Below are 20,928 nucleotides of genomic sequence, written 5' to 3' on the forward strand. Positions count from 1 at the left end.
TGGGAGGTGGTCCTATTGCCTGTAGGGAAGACTACTATAGGTTGTAAGTGGGTCTATAAAAGAAAAGAAGACCCTACCGAGTCAAGTGGTACAAGGTTTAAAGCCAGGTTAATGGCTAAGGGTTATGCTCAAAAGGAAGGTGTAGATTATAATGAAATATTTTCTCCAGTCGTAAAGCACACATCAATACGGGTGCTTTTAAGTCTTGTTGCTCATGGTGATCTTGAGTTAGAACAATTAGATGTGAAGACAGCGTTCTTGCATGGTGACTTAGAGGAGGAAATCTACATGTATCAACCTGAGGGATTCAAGGTTGAGGGTAAAGAAAGTCATGTTTGTCGCTTGAGGAAATCACTTTATGGATTGAAACAATCTCCTCGACAGTGGTACAGGCGATTTGACTTCTTTATGTTAAAGCAAGGTTTTTCCAGAAGTAATTATGATTGTTGTGTATACATTCGTAAGCTTCATGGAGGTGATTATATCTATCTTCTATTGTATGTGGATGACATGCTTATTTCTTCGAAAAGCAAGGTGGAGATAGACAGATTAAAATTTCAACTTGGTAAGGAGTTTGAAACAAAAGACTTGGGTGCTGCAAAGAAAATACTAGGTGTGGAGATTATAAGAGATAGTTCAAGCCGGAAATTGTTCTTAAGTCAGAAAGGATACATTGAGCGAGTTATTGAAAGGTTTGGTATGAAAAGTGCCAAGTCAGTTGTGACTCCATTGGCTTCGCATTTTAGGCTTTCTAGTAAACAATCTCCCACAACAGCAGAAGACAAGGCTTACATGGATAATGTACCTTATGCTAGTGCAGTAGGCAGCTTAATGTATGTAATGGTTTGCACACGCCCTGATATTTCACAAGTGGTAGGTGTTGTTAGTAGATTCATGGCGAATCCTGGAAAGATACACTGGGAAGTTGTGAAGTGGATTCTTAGGCACTTAAAAGGTACCATTGATACCGGATTATTCTTTGGTGGAGATAACTGTCAAATTAGCGGATTTGTTGATTATGATTATGCTGGTGATCTGGATAGACGACGATCTACTACTGGTTATGCATTCACGATATTTGGTGCTCCAGTTAGTTGGCGATCAATGTTACAAGCTACAGTGGCTCTATCTACTACAGAGGCTGAGTATATGGTCGTGACAGAAGGGGTAAAGGAATCATTGTGGCTGAGGGGTCTTCTAGATGATCTGGGCTTACGACAAGATAGTGTACAGTTGAGTTGTGATAGCCAAAGTGCTATTCATCTAGAAAAGAATCAAGTGTATCATGCTCGGACAAAACATATAGATGTAAGATATCATTTTGTTCGAGATGTTGTAGAGAAAGGTGATATTTCTCTTATGAAAGTGCACACAGATAAGAACCCTGCAGACATGTTAACCAAAGTGGTGTCAGGAAGCAAGTTCCAACATTGCTTGGAATTGCTAAAGGTCATCCCATGTTAGGTATTACATGGATAAACAATCGAACTACGATTGGTTTGATCCCGGCCAGGGGTACGTAGGCAGCCATTTTATAAATGGTGCAACCGGATACACTAACCACAATTTGTTCGTTCAAAATTTTGTTCATCCTCAAATTATGAATGAGGTGGAGAATTGTAGGAATAAAGGTGAGGAGTATTTTTAGGAGAAGAAAGAGAAAAGTTAGGATTCTCAAGTTATCAGAGAAGCAGAGAAAACGTAGGAAAGGTTTTCTATTTTTCATTTATTTAATAGAAATGGAGGCAGTATATATATTCCTTATGTTGTTTAGTTTTTTAAATCAATCATCAGTAATTCACATTATTCAAACTTAATATGAAGTTTATTTCTTAAGTTATATTTTGTTACTTCATATTGGTTATTTTGTCTCATTCCTATAATTTGCATTTTGTGAAAGGTGTTATATTAATATTATTTTATAACTATTAGAAGACCAAATTCCGCTGCAGCTCTAACACTTATATTATTTATCATTAATATAGTAGTCATATTTCAAACGACCGTTGTAGAAAAAAGTTCGATGCCACTTGCCCACTCCAATGCACACAACTTTTGAATATGGTGAATCAAATACCTAAGCTACCCAAATTTCTATCTTGCCTCGCTCATATAATGCATTGATTATGTATAATTATTACAACAAAACAATTTTTATATATTTATTTGGCTAACTTAATGTAATTTTCATGTATTATTACAACTACAATTATATTCTACGTAGTAAATTTTTGAGAGCATAATGTAAGTTCATCTAAATATAAATGTGGGAAGTTTGATTGAACAAGGTTGGATGAGATAAATTAATTCTCATTTTTGTATTTCCCCAATTATTAAAGGGCAATCAAACAAGGCCGCCTAAGCTTAACTTTGTGAATTTTTTTTCCCTAGTTATTGATGTACTCTTACATGTACATTTTAAATGTTCGGCATTGAGCCTTGAGTTGACTTGAGGCATCTATCTTACTATTCAACCTTCAAATATTCAGAAACCAAAAAAGTAAATAAAAAACATAAAAATACTATTCCACGCTTTGACGGATTTTTATAATTTAGGAGCTTAAGTTTTATACTATATTGTCTATATAAAAGTGGGCAAATACAACCTTGTTCAGTAAACTCTTTTCTAAAATACTCGAATTAAGAGAAAGAGAGAATGGAAGGAGAAGAAAAAAGTAGTAGGCAAACATCAACAACAAGAACAAAACCATGTACCCCAATTTCTCAAGGTTTGTCATCGATCATATGAATCAATCAACTGTAAAATATTTGTTTTACACACGTGTCTAGTATCTGTACTGAAAATTCTATAATGGTCGTTTGAAATATGATTACCATAATTTTTAATGATTATATAGTTTATAAATTAACGTATTTTTTCTCCAAGTAATAAATTATATTACTTTATTTATACTATTAAATATTATTATCAACATTTCTGTAATTTATCAAATTTTTAGTTTCATTTATGTATTTTTTTATTATTCTTATTTTATAGTTTGATAAATAAGAATAAGATAAATATATATATATATATATATATATATATATATATATAGAAATGGGATCATGTGAGAACACATCCATTATGTGAGAACCTTTTTATATGTGAGGACTCATTATAACCGTTGGATCAATTACATACAACGACCACAATTAATTAGGGCTGGCAAACCCTGACCCGACACGAAAACCCGACCCGAACCCGACCCAAAGTTACTGAGAGAGACCCGAACCCTACCTGAACCGAACCCGAACAACCCGAATTCGACCCGATTTGACCCAAATTTCATATTTTGTAATAATATTAAGTTTTACACTATTTTTAATAGTTTCTTAACATAACCCGAAATCGACCCGAAATCTGACCCGAACCCGACCTGCTGACCCGAATTGCCACCCCTACAATTAATCCCGGTCAAAAAAAAAACCTCCAATGTTTAATTTTGCCCTTTTTGTAGTTTTTTCACTGTACCCCTCTCTCTCTTTCTCTACTCCATTGAATTATTCGTTGAAGCGGCTTGTGAGCTTTCCTCCTCCATTGAAGCAGCTTCTTTGGTAAGATACTTTTTTTAAATATCAATTTCACAATCTAGGTTTTCTAACTTAATTGTCAGTATGCTCAATTTAGGGTTCAAATTATTGGACAATTACATTGATAATTATGCCATATTTGATTGCTAAACAAAGTCAGATGTTTGGACAAAACTATGAAAATGGAATTTATTTCCCATAATCTAGTCTTAATTAATGTGAGGAAATGTTTAAAAGAGTGTTTTGCGAGCAATTTAGGTTTTGTTCCTATTGATTTCAATTTCACTAGTTTATCGTTAATTGCTTTTGTTAATTTAGGTTCTTTATAGTGTAATTCGAACTTTTATTTATAATTTCTGAGGTTATGATAAGGTTATAAAGATTGATTTTGTCAATTTTGGTACTTGCATTTCACTAATTTGTGCTTAAATTTTGATGCACACTAAGTGTTTGACAATATTCCCCAATGAATCCTATTATTATATCAATTTCAAATGTAGTACATATTTAATTGATGATCTTCTTACTTAATACTCCCAAAGATGTTTGATGCACACTAAGATGTTTGATATGCCATGTAGAACTATCATAATTTACTGCCTTAATCATATACAGTATACACTTGCCTTGTAATGTGTATTTGGGCTTCAATCATTATGCATTAATCTGATGTGATATATGAGTACTCACATGCTGCTACCATAAGCACCAAGCAACTTTTTTAAAGGAATATGGCACTTACACGCTGTTGTTTTGAGTAATGCGGCAAAAGTACTAATAATACACAAATAAGGAATCGATTGATAAGCAGGATAAATGTATGTTATTTTGTAGTTACAATCTTTTGTTTCCTGGTTGCAGTTTCTCAGGGAATCAATTGAGTTGTGTGGTAGAGATCTTCACCATCCTTGTGTAGCTAAAGCTAATAGTGGAGGTATATTGGTTCTTAAGTATTTGGTGATTATGTGTTTGTATCTATGTCTTTCAAAGTTAGCGACTCCTGAATTATAGTTAAGAAGCTATTATTGCTTTGAACTGATTCTGTTTTTTGTTGACAAGTTATTCATATAAAAAAATTGGAGTTATGGTTGGAGTAGCTGGAAGGCTTATTAAGTATAATACTGATTGGATGTGTGCTGTAACTGCCATTTTTCATTTGCAAGAGTAGAATCACAAGATACAGGCGTGAAGTCTACGTTGATGTTGCAGGTCGTTTCATAAATCTCCCTTTTAGTTGGTCACTTTTTTTATTTTTTTATTTTTTTTAAGTATTCTTTTAAAGGTGTGTTAATCTGTCTTATAAACATTTCTCTTAGTCAAATTATTTTAAAGTATTACTATGTATATTTAATATCTGCTAACCTTATCATCAGTTTGATTGGTATTGAGTGGTAGTTTCTTTATACCCGTACATTATTGGGCTGATCCACATAGATAAACATAGGGTTCAACTTCTCAAGATCACATAGATATCAACCAAGTGATCACATAGATATGAAAAAGAATATGGCACTTACATGCATGTTTGTTTGTTTTTTTCTTTTTAGACAATGGTTATACAATACTTTTGATCCCACCACTGCTTTTGGGGTTATACTATTTCCTTGTAATGTGTATTTGGGCTTCAATCATTATGCATTAATATAGGGTATACAATTGTTCTGTTTTTGAAGTTTAAGAAGAAAGTAAATGAGGTGGTGGCAGCACTTCCCTGGGTTAGAAAAGTGAATGTCACGATGTGTGCCCAACCTGCTAAACCAGTTTTTGGGGGAGATCTTCCAAAAGGCTTGCAGGAAATGTCAAACATTGTGGTTGTTTCTAGCTGTAAAGTAAGAGCCTTGTGTTCTTGTCAACTAATGTTTGTCGTGGATTCTTAGACTAGAAAATGTTGTTTCACGGAAAGTTGGATAAAGTTATATATTATTTAACAGCTATCTTGGCTATCATTTTGGGTTGCTGTGAACACATTTTGTTCAACAAATTTCGTCTTAGCTTGCCCAATTCTTTGTTCATTTTTTGCTCATATGTCAAATGAGCAAACACATTTCTACTCATTTGTCAAATGAGCAAACACTTCTCTGCTCATTTGTCAAATGAGAAATAATTCTTTTCTTATTTGTCAAACTAGCAAACAATTCTCTTCTCATTTGTCAAATGAGCAAACACGTTTTTGCTCATTAATTAAATGGGCAAATAATTTTTTGTTCATTTGTCAAATGAGCAAATAATTTTTTGCTCATTGATCAAATGAGCAAAAAAATTCAATGCTCTTTTGTCAAATGAGCAAACTATTTAATGCTCATTTGTCAAATGAGCAAATAATTCTTGCTCATTTGTCAAATGAGCAAATAATTCTTGCTCATTTTGTCAAATTAATGCTCATTTGTGAGTGTGTTTGAATGTTTTAAATACGTTAGCCTACTAGCTCAAGGGTAGAGCATTGTGCAAATGCACAAAAGATGTGGGTTCGAATCCCACGTAGGTTCATTTATGTAATGTGGAGACACAAGTTTGTAGTGTGAGCAAAGAAATGAGTAAAGATATGAGCAAACTACACTCAATTAGCATGTAGAGTAGTGTGAAAATGCAGAGTTTGAAAATTTTGAGTAGTTAATGAAATTTATTTCTTTTGGTTATTGGGAAAACAATACAAAAGACACCCATTGCCGGAAAAGGAACACCTATTATTTGATCAAGAGGAAGTTGCCTAGGCTAATTCGTGCTAAATATTTCGGACATTGCATAAATCATATTACAATTATAAGACATGTATAAGAATTGAACAACGATATAGTTGAGCAGAAAAGGAGAGATGATCAAGTTTTTTTTTAAGGTTTTTTTTTAAATAGTTATTTATAAATACAACCTATGTAGGATTCGAACCTACATCATATATGCATTTGCATAGTGCTCTACCACTTGAGCTAATAGGTTTTTGATATAGATCAACGTCCTCCCATAGAAGTAGAGGAAAACAATCACATGTAGAAACTAAAATGCCTCCATTATTACTACAACAACCACCATAGCTCACAAATTACCCAACACATGCTCACCCAACACAACTACTACTAGGAAGTATTATCAAGTAAATTAGTAACAAGTGAATATGCACCCCCTTTAACACACTTACACACACACTCTCAATAATTAGAACTGAAATCAGATTCTTAAATAAGAATGTACACGGCTAGGAGCAAACATACACACTTACACATACACTCTTACACTCACTCACACACACAAACACACACACACACACACAATAATTTCACAATCTAAAATTAGAACTGAAATCAGAACCGCAAGCACACTACTAGAAAACAGGCCATTTCCAACGGCAAAATTCCGTCGGAAACACCCTAAAATCCGTCGGAAAAGGTCGTTTCCGACGGAATTTCCGTCGATACGGGTTGTCGGAAAACTTTTGTAAGAAAAACGACCTTTTCCGTCGGAAATTCCGTCGGAACAGTGTTTTCTGACAGAATTTCCGACGGATTACAACTTGTCGGACCCTAGTTTAACTTAAATCATAAGTCCGTCGCAAGCTTACAACGGAAACTATTCCGTAGGAAGAAGAGACCCTTCCGACGGAATATTCAGTCGGCGGTGGAATATTCCGTCGGAAAACCAAATTAAAAAAATAAAAAAAAAAGCCCACCCCAGACCCACCCCCGCCACCAACCACCCTCCCCCCCCCCCGGCCACCCACCCAGACCCACCCACCAAACCCACCCCTGCCACCACCCACCCACAGATCTACCCACCACTCAAACCACCCTGGCCACCCACCCCACCCAGACCCACCCACCCCCCCACTCACCCCCCACCCCACCCAGACACACACCCACCCACCAAGACCCACCCCTGCCACCACCCACCGACAGATCTACCCACCACCCACCCACAGATCTACCCACCACCCAAACCACCCTGGCCACCCACCAAGACCCACCCCCGCCACCACCCACCCACCCACCCACCCACAGAAATTCAACCCAAAAAAACCCGAAAATTCAACCCAAAAAAAACCCTGGAAATTCAACCCAAAAAAACCTTGAAATTCAACCCAAAAAAAACCCAAAAATTCAAAACAAGATAACCCACAAATTCGAACCCCAAAAAACCCAGAATCAACCCAAAAAAACGAAAAAAATTCGACCCAAAAAACCCCACAAATTCGACCAAAAAAAACCCCGAAAATTTCAAAACAAGAAAACCCACAAATTCGAACCACAAAAAACCCAGAAATTAAAAAAAAAAAGGGAAAAAATTCGATAACTCACCTTGAATTTGACCAAAACCCCTAAATTAGCTTGAAGTTGGGTTTTAAAGGTCAAATTCGACCATAAAAACTCTAGATCTAGGGTTTTCATGGTCGAATTTGACATGAAAAACCTTGAGAAGGCGGTGGTAGTGTGGTGGTTGCACAGCGACGGTGGTGTTTGGTGTTGGTTGCGCGAAGGAGAGAGAAAAGGAGGAAGGAGGAGGAGTGAGAAACAAAGGAAGGAGAAGGAGAAGGAGAAGAGAGAGAAAGATAGGGCGAAGGAGAGAGAAATGAAGGAAAGAGAAGGAGAAGAGAGAGAAAGTGAGGCGGAAATGAGAGAAGGAGGAAGGTTAGAGAAGGAGAAGAGAAAGAAAGAGGAGAGAAGAGGATAAAGTTGTACCGGTTTTTTTTTTATATTATAATGTTTCGACGGATTTTTCCGTCGGAATGTATCGGTTTTCCGAGGGATTATTCCGTAGGAACATTCCGACGGATATAAATTCCGTTGGAAAACTAACATTCCGACGGAATATTCCGTCGGAAGCCTAATATTCCGAGGGAATTAATTTCCGTCGCAAGAATTCCGACGGAATGTTCCGACGGATTCGAATTCCGTCAGAAAGTACGGATTTTCCGACGGAATTTAGGTCCGTCAGAAAAATTCCCTCGGAAAACGGCCTATTTCTAGTAGTGACAGAAAGATGAGGGGGCTGGGGAGTAGGTTTGTGGAGGGAAGTGGAAGAAGGGAGTGTGGTTGGTGTGCAGGAAACAGACCAAGAAGAAGGGGGTGGGGCTTGTGCATGGGCAAGCAGACTAAGGAACTCAATGCTCATTTGTGAAATAAGCAAACAATTCTTTGATCTTTTGTCAAATGAGCAAATAATTGAATGCTCATTTGTCAAATGAGCAAATAACTCAATGCTCATTTGTGAAATTAGCAACTAAGTATTTGCTCATTTGACAAATGAGCGACTAATTATTTGCTCATTTGACAAATGAGTAACTAACTTATTATCATTGCTCATCACATATTATCAAAACAAGCAGCTAAAGAAACTTATCGCATATTATCAAACCAACTTCTGTTTTTAGCACTCATTTTACATGGCAAACATCTAATTCTACCAACTACATTCTCCTTAAGCCGAGTAATCATTTTACCAGCATTAATAATCCCTTGTTCAATTCCATATGATAGCATTCCTCAAACGACAAATTATTACCAAGCATTTTATCAAACACCTTGTATGCACCATCAGGATATTCAAAACATACTCATTGATAATTACCAATTGTTCAGTTAGTTGATCAATCTCTACCCTGACAATGAAATCACCCTTAGGCCCAACCAAGTATTCGACACCATACTTCTTCCTCATGCGGACTTGCAAGTCCAGCTCGTCCGCAACCTCCTCGATGGTGTCAAAGATCTTGTCAACAGGCACAATTGAAAAGCCTATTGTAAATTTTAATGAAAATCTTAAATTGAGAACACTCAAAGTAAAAAAACCGAGCAAAAATTAGAAAGTCAAACTCAGATAACCAAAATTAAGAACATTCATATTCAAAAATTTCCAGAATACTAAAATCGAAATTAAAAAATGTGAAACCCAAAATTTTTGTAATCAAAATCGCACAATCTTGATTTAAAATTCACATTAAATCATAGACAACAACGAAAATCAAAATCAAATTAACTTACAATGCCTTAGTAATTGATGCAATTCAAAATTTTCAGAGGAGTAAAATCGAAATTGAAAAGTTGAACAAACCTTGATAATTATCGAGCATTCAAATTCTTTAATCGAAGTTATTCGTACTTGTGAAGAAAAAGATGAAATCAAAATTGTCAAGCCTTCAAATGGATTAATCAATCGCCATTGATAATTATGGAGCTTGGTTTTGAAGAGAGAAAAAATGAGAAAGTTGAAGCAGTTAAACAAGCTTTGTCTTTTAATCTCGGCCATTGAATTTCATAAAATCTAATGGCTAGTATTGGTTCTCACATAGATAAAGGTTCTCACATAAAGGGTGGTTCTCACCGGATCCCAACCCTATATATATATATATATATATATATATATATATAGGGTTGGGATCCGGTGAGAACCACCCTTTATGTGAAAACATATCATTTATGTGAGGACAAATCTCAGCCATTGGAGTGTAATAAATCCAACAGCTGAGATTAATGATATAAACATTCTCTAACAATCTAAGCTTTTGCTCTACTTTCTCTCCACCACGAAACTCCAATCTCTTCTCTGCTCTCTCTCCACCACGAAGCTTCAAGAATTTATCAATGGCGTCTTTTTAAACTCGACAATTTCTCTCTCCTCTTCTTGTTCACGAGTATCAATTTCCATAAATTATTGAGGTTTGTAATTCTTTTAGTTTTATAAATTTTGTAAATTCAATGATCTTAGTTTAATCTTAGCATCAAAATTTACAAAAAAAAATTCAATTGCATGTTAATCTTAGTGTTTGAGAATTTCAAATTGTTTGTAAATTTTTTTGATATTTTTCGTTAAAAAATTCGATTATATTCGTTAAAATTCAATGAGAAATTTTCGATTTGAGTATTTAAGAACTAATAAATTGCATGTTAATGTTATTATGTCCAATTGAATGAGCTCAATTTTCTCTCTCCTCTTGTTCACTACTGCTTTCAATTAGTACTTTTCAGATTTTTCTTAATTTAGTTTTAATTTTGATAACTTCAATTGAATTCTCAATCTTCTTGTTCTGATTTTTGTAATTTTGATGATTTTAAATCATCTCGTTTGAATTTTGATGAATTCAAATCAACTTGTTCCAATTTTGATGCATTTTTATGATACTTATGAATATCCTGATAGTGCATACAAGGTGTTTGATAAAATGCTTGTTAGAAATCTTGTGACTTGGTACTCTATTATCCATGAGTTTGTTTTGAATATCCTGATAGTGCATACAAGGTATTTGATAAAATGCTTGTTATGCTTGTTAGAAATCTTGTGACTTGGTACTCTATTATCAATGAGTTTGTTTTGAATGAGTTCGTAGGTACTACTTCGAATACTTTTGATGCGGAAAATGAACTGCCCTTTGCTATTAAGGGTAGTCAGATTGGTGTGGAAGACGGGGGTAGTTGGGTTAATAATGTCTTAGTTGGTGATATTCGAACAGATGATAATCTTGGTATTTATCATATGAGCAAACAATTATTTGTTCATTTTTCAAATGAGCAAATTATTCTTTGCTCATTTCTCAAATGAGCAAGCAATTATTTGCTTATTTATCATGATATCAACATATGCAAGATTTAACTCATCTTGCAGCACCTGCCACCTGTGTACGATTTCTTGGGGTATAACATGAAGTCTTATAAGGTCGTTAATATTCTGATCACCGTTGCATTATCTTGTTTAAATTTGTTGTAAGACCACTATTTATGTGCTATGTGTCATTTGTGACTGCTTTATATTAAATGTATGCTCTTGAAATCTGAAAGATTAAGTAGATTTTTACCAAATACACACACACACGTGCAAGATTTAACTCATTTTGTTGCAACATCGACAAGTTTCGCGAGTTATGAATCTTATGATGTTAAATTGATATGATACAATTCTCAAATTTGAGCTAAACATTATCTATATGCAGGTTTATACTTGAATCATATACTTGTGATCAACACGACAGGAAGAGTTGCTGCAAGATATGTATCTAAGAGGTTTTCAAGAGGCGGCAAGGTTCTAGGTGAGGAGGAAAAGGCTGCAGAGAATGTCTACATCAAGGTGATGCATTTACTTTTTAACTTATAAGTTATATTTATGTAGTTAAGTTGATGGTCATGCTGATTATTTCTAAGAATAATGAAAATTAGGACTTTTAGGAGAGAGAACCTGTTATCATCTATCAGTGTTTCTCTGAATTCTCCATGTATCTTCATCTGATGTGTAGATTGAATATGCTATGACGTGCATTTTTTTTCCCTTGCATAAACATGGTCTGTTGTCATTTATAACCAGTCTCATATTATGACCTTTATGAACTGTCTTAGTGGTTGTTTATTTGAGATCAAAGCTCTAGAATGAATGTGGTTGTTAAATTTACGAGTTTATTTTTTTTCTTGCCCTTATTTACCTAGCCAGCTGATATGCTAGATTCTAATACCTATTTATCGTTCTCTGCAGAAAATGGAAATGGAAAAGGCTGATCGTCAGGTTTGCAGATTGCGCCCTTCATTTGTTTAATTTCATTTCTAATGTGGGTATTATGAATGCCCAGTCTAAGTAATTAGGATTGAGATAGCAGGGTTGGTGACAATGTCTCTTTTTTATGTGATAACCTGCTTTTACTTCTGGTCCCTCCTCTCTCTGTATGATTCCCCCATTATAATTCTTAAATGAAACTAAAATACACGGTGGTTATGTTGGGCCTGTAGTATTTCTTTTCATATGAGCAATCTGCACAAGATTTATTTTGTTTCTTGCTACTGTTATGTTCATCTGCCATCCTGATATCAGTAAAGTTGATGGCTTTTGAAATATACACATTTCTCTCTGCTAACACACTAAGTAAGACAGAGATGATGTACATAAACTACATTACTCTCGATATATAATCTATTAACCTATTGTGGTGGCTGAAAGCTCTAATAATGTAGAAAGCCTTGGGTTTGGTGCTCAGTCATTATTTCTCCCCCTTTTTTCAGGTTTTGGCAATCTCTTTCAGTTGTCACGTGCTGCAGATCCTTGGTCATTGTCTATGAGGAGAGTTGTATCTATCAAATTGGTGTGGCTACTGAATCATTGATCAGTGGTGAAGCAGCAAATGTGGATTGATGTTTCGATTGTGTTTCCTACCATTTCTGTTCTGATAGAATTTAATAACTTCTCTAGTTAGATTGATCATAAAACCTATTAGCTCAATTGGTAGAGCACTATGCAAATGCATAAGGGATGTAGGTTCAATTCCTACATAGGTTATCTTTATAAACAAAATTAATTAAAAAAAATCAAATTCGTACTAATTATATGAGCAAAAAAATGGTTTGAAATGATTTATAACTATATAAACTTTGTTACAATTAAACTTTCATACAAACTTGTTTCTCCACATTACATAAATGAACCTACGTGGGATTCGAACCCACATCTTTTGTGCATTTGCACAATGCTCTACCCTTGAGCTAGTAGGCTAACATATTTAAAACATTCAAACACACTCACAAATGAGCATTAATTTGACAATATGAGCAAGAATCATTTGCTCATTTGACAAAGCAATGAATTTTTTGGCTCATTTGACAAATGAGCAAATAATTAATTTGCTCATTTGACAAATGAGCATTAAATAGTTTGCTCATTTGACAAAGGAGCATTGAATTTTTTCGCTCATTTGACAAATGAGCAACTAATTATTTGCTCATTTGACAAATGAGCAATTAACAAATGAGCAAATAATTAGTTGTTCATTTGTCAAATGAGCAAATACTTAGTTGCTAATTTAAAAAATGAGCAAAAACTTAGTTGCTCATTTGTCAAATGAGCAAACTATTTAAAAGGCATGACTTAAAAAAAAAAAAAAGAGCATAACCCCAAAAAGAAAGGACTCCAAAGATCCATTCCCAAACGACACATATATCATCTACCATACTATTCAATCCTAAAATACACTAAACACTATCAGACAAATCCTATCTGAATGCACTTGCACTTTTGCAACAAAACAAAACCCAAACTCGAACAAACCGCAAATAAGTAAGATGTTCACACGATGCTAGCATGATTAACTGTGAACATTAACCTTATACACAACAATGATCTATCGTATTGTATCAACTATCAGCATTGACCTAATATCCTGCTAGCATTCAGTATTGACCCACACAAACATAAACACTAATGAGAGAACAATGTAACAGATAAAACAAAGGATGCAGAAAAGTGCAAACAACGGTAAGAACAAAGGGTAAATCTACATTACTGAAATTTAGCAACAGTTAAAAAAAACACGAGGTAGATATCTCTTTGAAGACTAACAGAGCATTGTAGACAAAAGCCATACCTTTTAAAGGCTCAGCAAACAGCAAACAGTCACAAAGGCAGATTAGCAACAACACAGTAGCCTGAAAAAAACCAATCACAATTATTAACACGAAAAGAAACCACGAGCATGTATAAGGTAACCAAATCAACTCAATTGTTGTTCATGGTACTACAACCACAACCCTGATCAGAACTGAGCATAGCCAAAGCTGGTAAGGCCAGAACACCTCACAAATAGAACTAACAAAGAACAACTTGTTTTCACCTCCCTAACTTAAAGCAAAGAAGAAGCTATGACACACGTACAGAACCACTAAAAAGACCTCCATTATTTTGATGGTAGTTTGACATCCACCACATAATCTAGTAAAATTTTCCCTTGGAATCTTTTCTGCCACACAACGATGTTAAAAGTTTAGTTTCCAAGGAACAACATATAATTTATTTATTTTTTCACACAAGAAAAACAAACAAATGAGCCACAATATTGACACTATTCGAAAGAAGCAAATTATGATTTCAGCCATTTCTATCACTAATGAAACACAAATATGCATAGAGCAGCATTACCAAATCATGCTAGAGAACTCAACATACAACTCCACACCTATACTTAGCATTACTAAATGATATGTATTTAGTTAATTAGAACTCAAACATATGTAACATCATATTAGAGACTTTTATCAAACACTTGGTGTACATATTACATTCCCTAAATTAGAACTCAATTATTATTACCTTAAAACAAAAACATTTACACTGTATTATTTAACAAGTAACTAGCAAACATCAAAACATTACATGTCCAAAAAATAAACACATTTATATGAAATAATTGAGCAAAAACGGACTTAAAAGTCAACAAAAACACAAAATCAGAAAAATATCATCAAAATTATCGACACAAACACAAAATTCATAAAATTTGATGATGGAATTGAAAAAATCAAACACAAAGTGATAAACTAAGCCAAAAAAAAATCGAACACAAATTGAACAAATTAAGCCAAAAAAAAACCGAACACAAATTGAAAAAATTAATCCAAGAAAATCGAACACAAACTAAAACATAAGCGAAACTCACCTTGACGAAGAATTGATGAAGTTTGAAGAAGAATTGATGAAGAATCATAGCAAATAGCAAAGAGAAAGAGAGCAGAGAGAACTGAGAATTGAGAAATTGAAGGAGGAGAGAGAAAATAACTTGCAAAATGGAGGAGAGAGAAAACACTGATTTTTTTTTTTTCTGAAATTATATTTGACCGGGATAAATGGTAGTCATTGGATGCAATTGATCCAACGGTTGTAATATGTCCTCACATATACCAGGTTCTCACATATCTTTTATGTTGGATTATAATTTCCAAAAATTATATTTGTATTGTAGATATTAGAATACTAATTGTGTCCAATTTATAGTGTGAAAAAACAGATTCACTCATATTGTTTATCATTAAAATAATATGGTAGTTATATTTCAAACGATCGCTGTAGAAACATCTGCACATTAGTGAAACACCCACCAAATAACCGAATAATGATCACGTACATATACATGGGTGTATAATATAAAAATTAAGTGTCATTTATATTAAAGTTGACACATTGTTGAATTTGGTTTAACTTGGCATGTACAAGTATTTGTGTACATGTGCAACTGATTGTATTGCCCAATCAGTAAACCAGCAATTCAGCAAACCAGTATCACTAAACATAAATTTTCTTGTAACTTCATCAATTCATTATAATAAAAGTAGTAAATTTATTAGCAATCTAATTTATGCATGAGCATTGAAGAAAATATTCATCATAATTTCAGGTATGAGTAAGAAGACTCTTGTGTTATTTGTGCTTGTTGCTAGTTTGGCTTGGGTTGATAGGGCACTCCGTCCACCACCACCAAAACTGTGTGGTTCGTCTGGCGGTCCATCGATAACGGCTCCGAGAATAAGGCTAAGGGATGGAAGGCATTTGGCCTACAAAGAGTATGGTGTCCCAAAAGAAGAGGCTAAGCACAATTTCATCTTTATTCATGGCTTTGACTCTTGTAGGCATCATGCTTTCATTGCCACTGAAGTTTCATCGGTATGTTTTACTCTCTTTGTTCCTTTTTGTTTGTTCCTAGGTAATCTTTTGACACATTTTTTTAATGCACTAGCCTCATTATGTTCACTTACATCTAATAAAAATTAAAAAAACGAGATAACTAAAATTTAATCAAAATTTACGTGAATATGTAGTGTGCATGAGTTGGTTTTCTACTTTTATTTTCTTATAATCTTGTATATAAAGTTGTTGATAAATATTACGATCATATATTTTACCTTATGTTTTAATTTAATTAAACATTAATCAGCTTAATCAAATTTTCTCGTGCACACTATTATGAGTTAGATTTCATACACATCCATTTAGTATGATTAATATTTTTTTTGAAGGAAACGGTCGAAATATGATCATTTTTTTTTTTTTTGAAGTATACGATCGAAAGTTTGGGGCTACATATTGTGGGATTTGATAGACCCGGATATGGAGAAAGTACTCCGGACCCGAATCGAACACCGAAAAGTCTTGCATTAGATGTAGAAGAGCTAGCTGATCAGCTTGGTTTAGGCCCTAAGTTTTATGTCGTTGGCTACTCCATGGGTGGAGAAGCTGTATGGGGCTTGCTCAAGTACATTCCACATAGGTACGATTTCAATGAGGTTTTTTCAATCACTTGTAATAATAATCCATCTGTTTCTACATTAAATAACTTATTAAAATTTATTATAACTGTAATTTGTACTTGGTTAACCCTTATTAAAACTTATTTTTTCTAAACTGAACTAATATGACCTAGCTGAACTAGTCTAAACTTATTAAACTTGAAATAAGTGAAAATTAGGTGAACAAAATATGCTTAAAATTAGTAAATTAAACTTTCACCTTACTTTTGTACTATTCTAACAGGACTTTATTAAATAGATACGGTCTTATTGAGTTGTTAGACTTAGTTAATATTGTTAGACTTAGTTAATATCGTGCGTTATGTCAACTTGCCTAATGTTTTACAATTTTTTTATAATTCATAATTCAAATCAATGGTCAAAAACATATTTTAGATACCTAGCTAGTAAAGTGAATTGCTAAACATCGCCCGCGAATCTCCACATAAAGCCCACAAAATTAGAGTGAATTGTCACTTTTGCCCTCAAAGTAAAAAACACAATTTCTTCTCTCAATTCTCTACTTCCACTTTCTCTCTCTAAAAAACTTTCCGAGCGATGTCGAGGCGGCCCGGCAAGGAAGTGGCGGCACAGGCGGCGGGTGGACAGCGGTTTTCCGGCGAGAAGGTATTTTTTATTAATTTTGTGTTTAAAAATTAAAAAAAAAAAGGTCGGAGGCGGTGGCGGCGCCTAGGCCAGACGCCACCACCACGGCGGCGGCGTCTAGCCCAGACGCCACTACCACGGCGGCGGCGCCTAGGCCAGACGCCGTGACGGTGGCGGTGGCGTCTGGCCCAGGCGCCAGAACCACGGCACCGACGTCTGGCCTAGGCGCCGCGGCCGTGGTAGTGGCGTCTGGGCTAGACGCCGCCGCCACCGTCACGGCGTCTGGCCTAGGCGCCGCCGCCTTTTTATTTTTTTTTTTAATTTTTTTTTGGTTTTAAATTTGAAATTTAATTTTCGAAAATAATTATTTTTTTTTTGATTTTTTTTTAAATTTGTTTTTCTTTTTTTTAATTTTAAATTTTATGTTTCTGATTTTTTTTTTATTTTGTTTTAAATTTTGTTGGTTTTTTTTAAAAAAATTTTATGTTCCCTTTTTTTTGTTATAAATTTTTTTTAAAATTTTGATGTTCTTCTTTTTTTAAGTTTTTATAATTTTATATTTTTCACTTTGTTTTTTCCAATTTGTTTTTTTTGGGTAATTTTTTTTTTTGCTTTGTTTTTTCCAATTTTTTATTTATTTATTTATTAGGTTATTAATTTTTTTATTTTTAGGTTGTTAATATTTTGTAATGTTTTTAATTTATTTTCCATCATATGTATATTGTTTTATTTATTTATTTTAATTACTTTTTTTATGTTTATATTACATGTTTATATTGCATATTACATGTTTTGTTATTTTGTGTTAGGCATCGTATTTTCGTTCTGGGGCTGGGAAGAGTATGGACATTATGAGAAGTACGATGAACTCAATGGAGAGCTCGGGGCCCAGACACGTTAGATCCCGTGGTATTTCGGCCTCGGCTCGTAGAGAACGGGTGCACTATTCTGAGGATGATGAAGATGATGATGGTGATGAGGAGGAGGAGGAGGAGGATGCAGATGAGGATGTGGACGATCAGAGTGGACCATATGATGATTACGGTCCATTCAGTCAGAGGCTTGATGATGTGTATGAGACGCGTAGGGTAGACGTGCGTAAGGGTAGAGATGGTAGATTTGTTAGTAGATCTGGCACATCATCTGCGTCCACTGTGTCTGCGGTTAGCAGAAAACGGTCGAGGGCCGTTAATGATTCTTGGGTGGTGAGGGGCGAGGTGGCTGGGGGACCTATAGACGGGAGTGTGATTCCTAGCTTTCTAGGACACATCGCTACCCGTATTTGGGAGGACCAAGAGCGGGCTTTGGATAGCGGCATTTTGAAATGCCAAACCCGGGAGAGGACTTGTAACTTCTTGTGTAGTTGGGCTGAGGCTTGGCCGGAGGAGAGCGAGATGGTCGGCCGATTGAGGGCCACTAGAGTGAGCCACCTTCCTGCCACCATGCATGAGAGGATTGACTCGACGCTGATCACGGCTTTCGTTGAGCGATGGCAGCCGGACACGAACTCTTTCCACCTTCCGTTCGGTGAGATGACGATCATGTTGCATGACGTCGAGGCCATCCTTGGGATTCCCGTAGAGGGAAACCGAGCATCTGTTGTCACAGATGCGGATCAGGCAGATTTATTGGCGGAGCTGTTGGCGGTGGATAGGGCTGCGCTGTACACAGCGGCACTTGGTGTGTGGGATCACGGCGGTGTTAAGATCGCAGCAGTTTTGCAGCGATGTTTGCACCCCACTTCACGTAGGACGCAGGACACACAGCTGGCTGCATATGTTTTTCTTCTTCTCGGGTGTACCTTGTTTCCGGATAAGAGCGGAAACAAGCTCAGGCCACGCGACATAGTTGACGCGTGTGAGCCCGACAGAGTAGGCCAGTTTTCTTGGGGGTCGGCTACATTAGCGTACATGTATCGCCAGTTAGGATTCTCGAGCCGGGCTGATGCGGCAGGTATCACTGGATGTATGACGTTGTTACAGACGTGGATATACGAGTATTTCCCGGCGTTTCGACCACACCGCGACCCGGTTCCTATTGGGGATGGCCAGCCACGTGCCTGTGCGTGGAGTCCGCGTGTCGAGAAGAAGTCCATTGACCGCCTGCGATCGATACGGTTATTGCTTGACAGGATGTCCCCATTAGAGGTAAAGTGTTTAAATTATTTCTACTTTTATAGTTTGATGTGTTTATTGTATGAATCTTACTAATTTTAAAAAATGTGCAGGTGAACTGGATGCCTTTCGGCCAGAACCCTAGTAATAGGGTACCCAGGACCCTCTACACGGGACTGATTCAGTATCGTGAGATCGTAGAGGCGTACATGCCGCAGCGCTGTCTTCGCCAGCTTGGATATGTCCAAGTTGTTCCTCCTCCACCAGCATGGCCCAGTAAGGCCGTCCGATCTGCGTCGTTGAAGGAGTACGTCGTCCAATGGCCGGCAAGCATGATTGGCACGTGGGAGCAGTTTCCGATGGTTGCCCGCATATGGATTGAGCAGTTGCAGCGGCCGCCAACTGGGGTGGCTGCCATGTGTGACCAGCACTACATGGAGTGGTACAACCGGCACTCGCACCCGAGGTTGATCAGAGACGTCCACCACGGCGACGACGCCGATGATGATGATGTGCCACCGCCCACTGCCGTGGATGCGGTACGTCTCATAAAACATTTGTAGTTGTGTTTTTTTTCATATAATACGTCTCATAATACGTCGTTATTGAATTTTATGTGTTTTGTTATGTGTAGTGGATGGGAAAGATGACGCAGTTGGGACACAGACTTTTTGAGGAGAGGGACAACATGACGACTGCAACAGGCAGAGCTGTTATTGATGAACTGGAACGGGCCCTTGAGCAGTGGCAGTGGGCGTCACAGAGAGATTATTGATATGTCGGCAGTGCATTTATAAAACATTTTCCTAGTTGTTTGTAAAAGTTAACATTATCTGTTCTTATAATTATTATTTTAAGTTCTTAGAATTTGACATTATATTTTTAGTTTTTATAACTTTTATTTTAAGTTGTAATTAGTGGGCATACGAAAACTAATTAGTGCTCCAACTCCTCCTGTTCACGGTTGACTGTCTGTGGAACAGCATGCTCTCCGATAACGAGCGTCCGCCAGAATGGATGAACCTGATCAACATGTAACGACGCCCTATCTTGCGTAATTACGCGGTGAATGGTGCATGCACAAGGTAGTCCATGAGTCACCGATATAGCACATCCGCACCGAATAGCCACTTCATCACCCAACTCCCTCATCCTGGTGTGCTCGCTCAGAATCAACCCCAAGCAGTAGTGTGACACACGACCATGGAGAATCTTAAATATGAAATGGCTATACATCGTGCCATGTCGCCGTCTGGAGTCCTCGAGAGAGTTCTTGATGCCGTTCCTCTGAGTATCAATAGCCTTGTTTATTCTCTCGAACAGTGTATCCAGAGCAGAGGTGGAAGAATCAATCCAGTCCTTCAGAGCTCTATGAGCGCTCTCAACTCTACATGTAGTAGTGTTTCCAAAATGAAGAACTTGGTTTGTCCAATATTTGACAAACTTTTCCCTCTGAGGCACCCACTGCTGCATCACATAGTCTACGATTGCCGGGCACCATTGGTATGCATCCTTGAAGTTATCCAAGGCTCGGTCGTACTCTGCCTCCGTGGTAGCTTGCAGGATCTTCCGCCACTTACCATTTACCAATCTCTCTGCTGAATCTAAGTTCTTGTTGAAAAGGTTGTAGGCTTTGACTTTCACGCATTTGTTGATGTGCC

At 36.4% G+C, this 20,928-nt stretch overlaps 1 protein-coding gene and 1 pseudogene across 1 annotated transcript; both read left to right on the top strand.

Moving 5' to 3' along the window:
- Positions 1-20,928, top strand: part of LOC110729345 — a 112,498-nt pseudogene that overhangs the window by 88,238 nt on the left and 3,332 nt on the right.
- Positions 17,047-20,144, top strand: LOC110729325 (protein MAIN-LIKE 1-like). Its single transcript, XM_021909060.1, has 4 exons — positions 17,047-17,174; positions 17,963-19,300; positions 19,381-19,806; positions 19,902-20,144. Exons 1-4 carry the CDS (start codon positions 17,106-17,108, stop codon positions 20,040-20,042), a joined length of 1,974 nt encoding a protein of 657 aa, XP_021764752.1. The 5' UTR covers positions 17,047-17,105; the 3' UTR covers positions 20,043-20,144.

Source organism: Chenopodium quinoa, unplaced genomic scaffold (genome assembly GCF_001683475.1).
Source record: "Chenopodium quinoa cultivar QQ74 unplaced genomic scaffold, ASM168347v1, whole genome shotgun sequence".
Classification (NCBI taxonomy): Eukaryota; Viridiplantae; Streptophyta; class Magnoliopsida; order Caryophyllales; family Amaranthaceae; genus Chenopodium; species Chenopodium quinoa.

Coding starts and splice junctions, on each gene's coding strand:
- LOC110729325 (XM_021909060.1), top strand. CDS start 17,106: ATGTCGAGGCGGCCCGGCAAGGAAGTGGCGGCACAGGCGGCGGGTGGA. Junction 17,175..17,962: donor AGCGGTTTTCCGGCGAGAAG/GTATTTTTTATT, acceptor ATTTTGTGTTAG/GCATCGTATTTTCGTTCTGG. Junction 19,301..19,380: donor ACAGGATGTCCCCATTAGAG/GTAAAGTGTTTA, acceptor AAAAATGTGCAG/GTGAACTGGATGCCTTTCGG.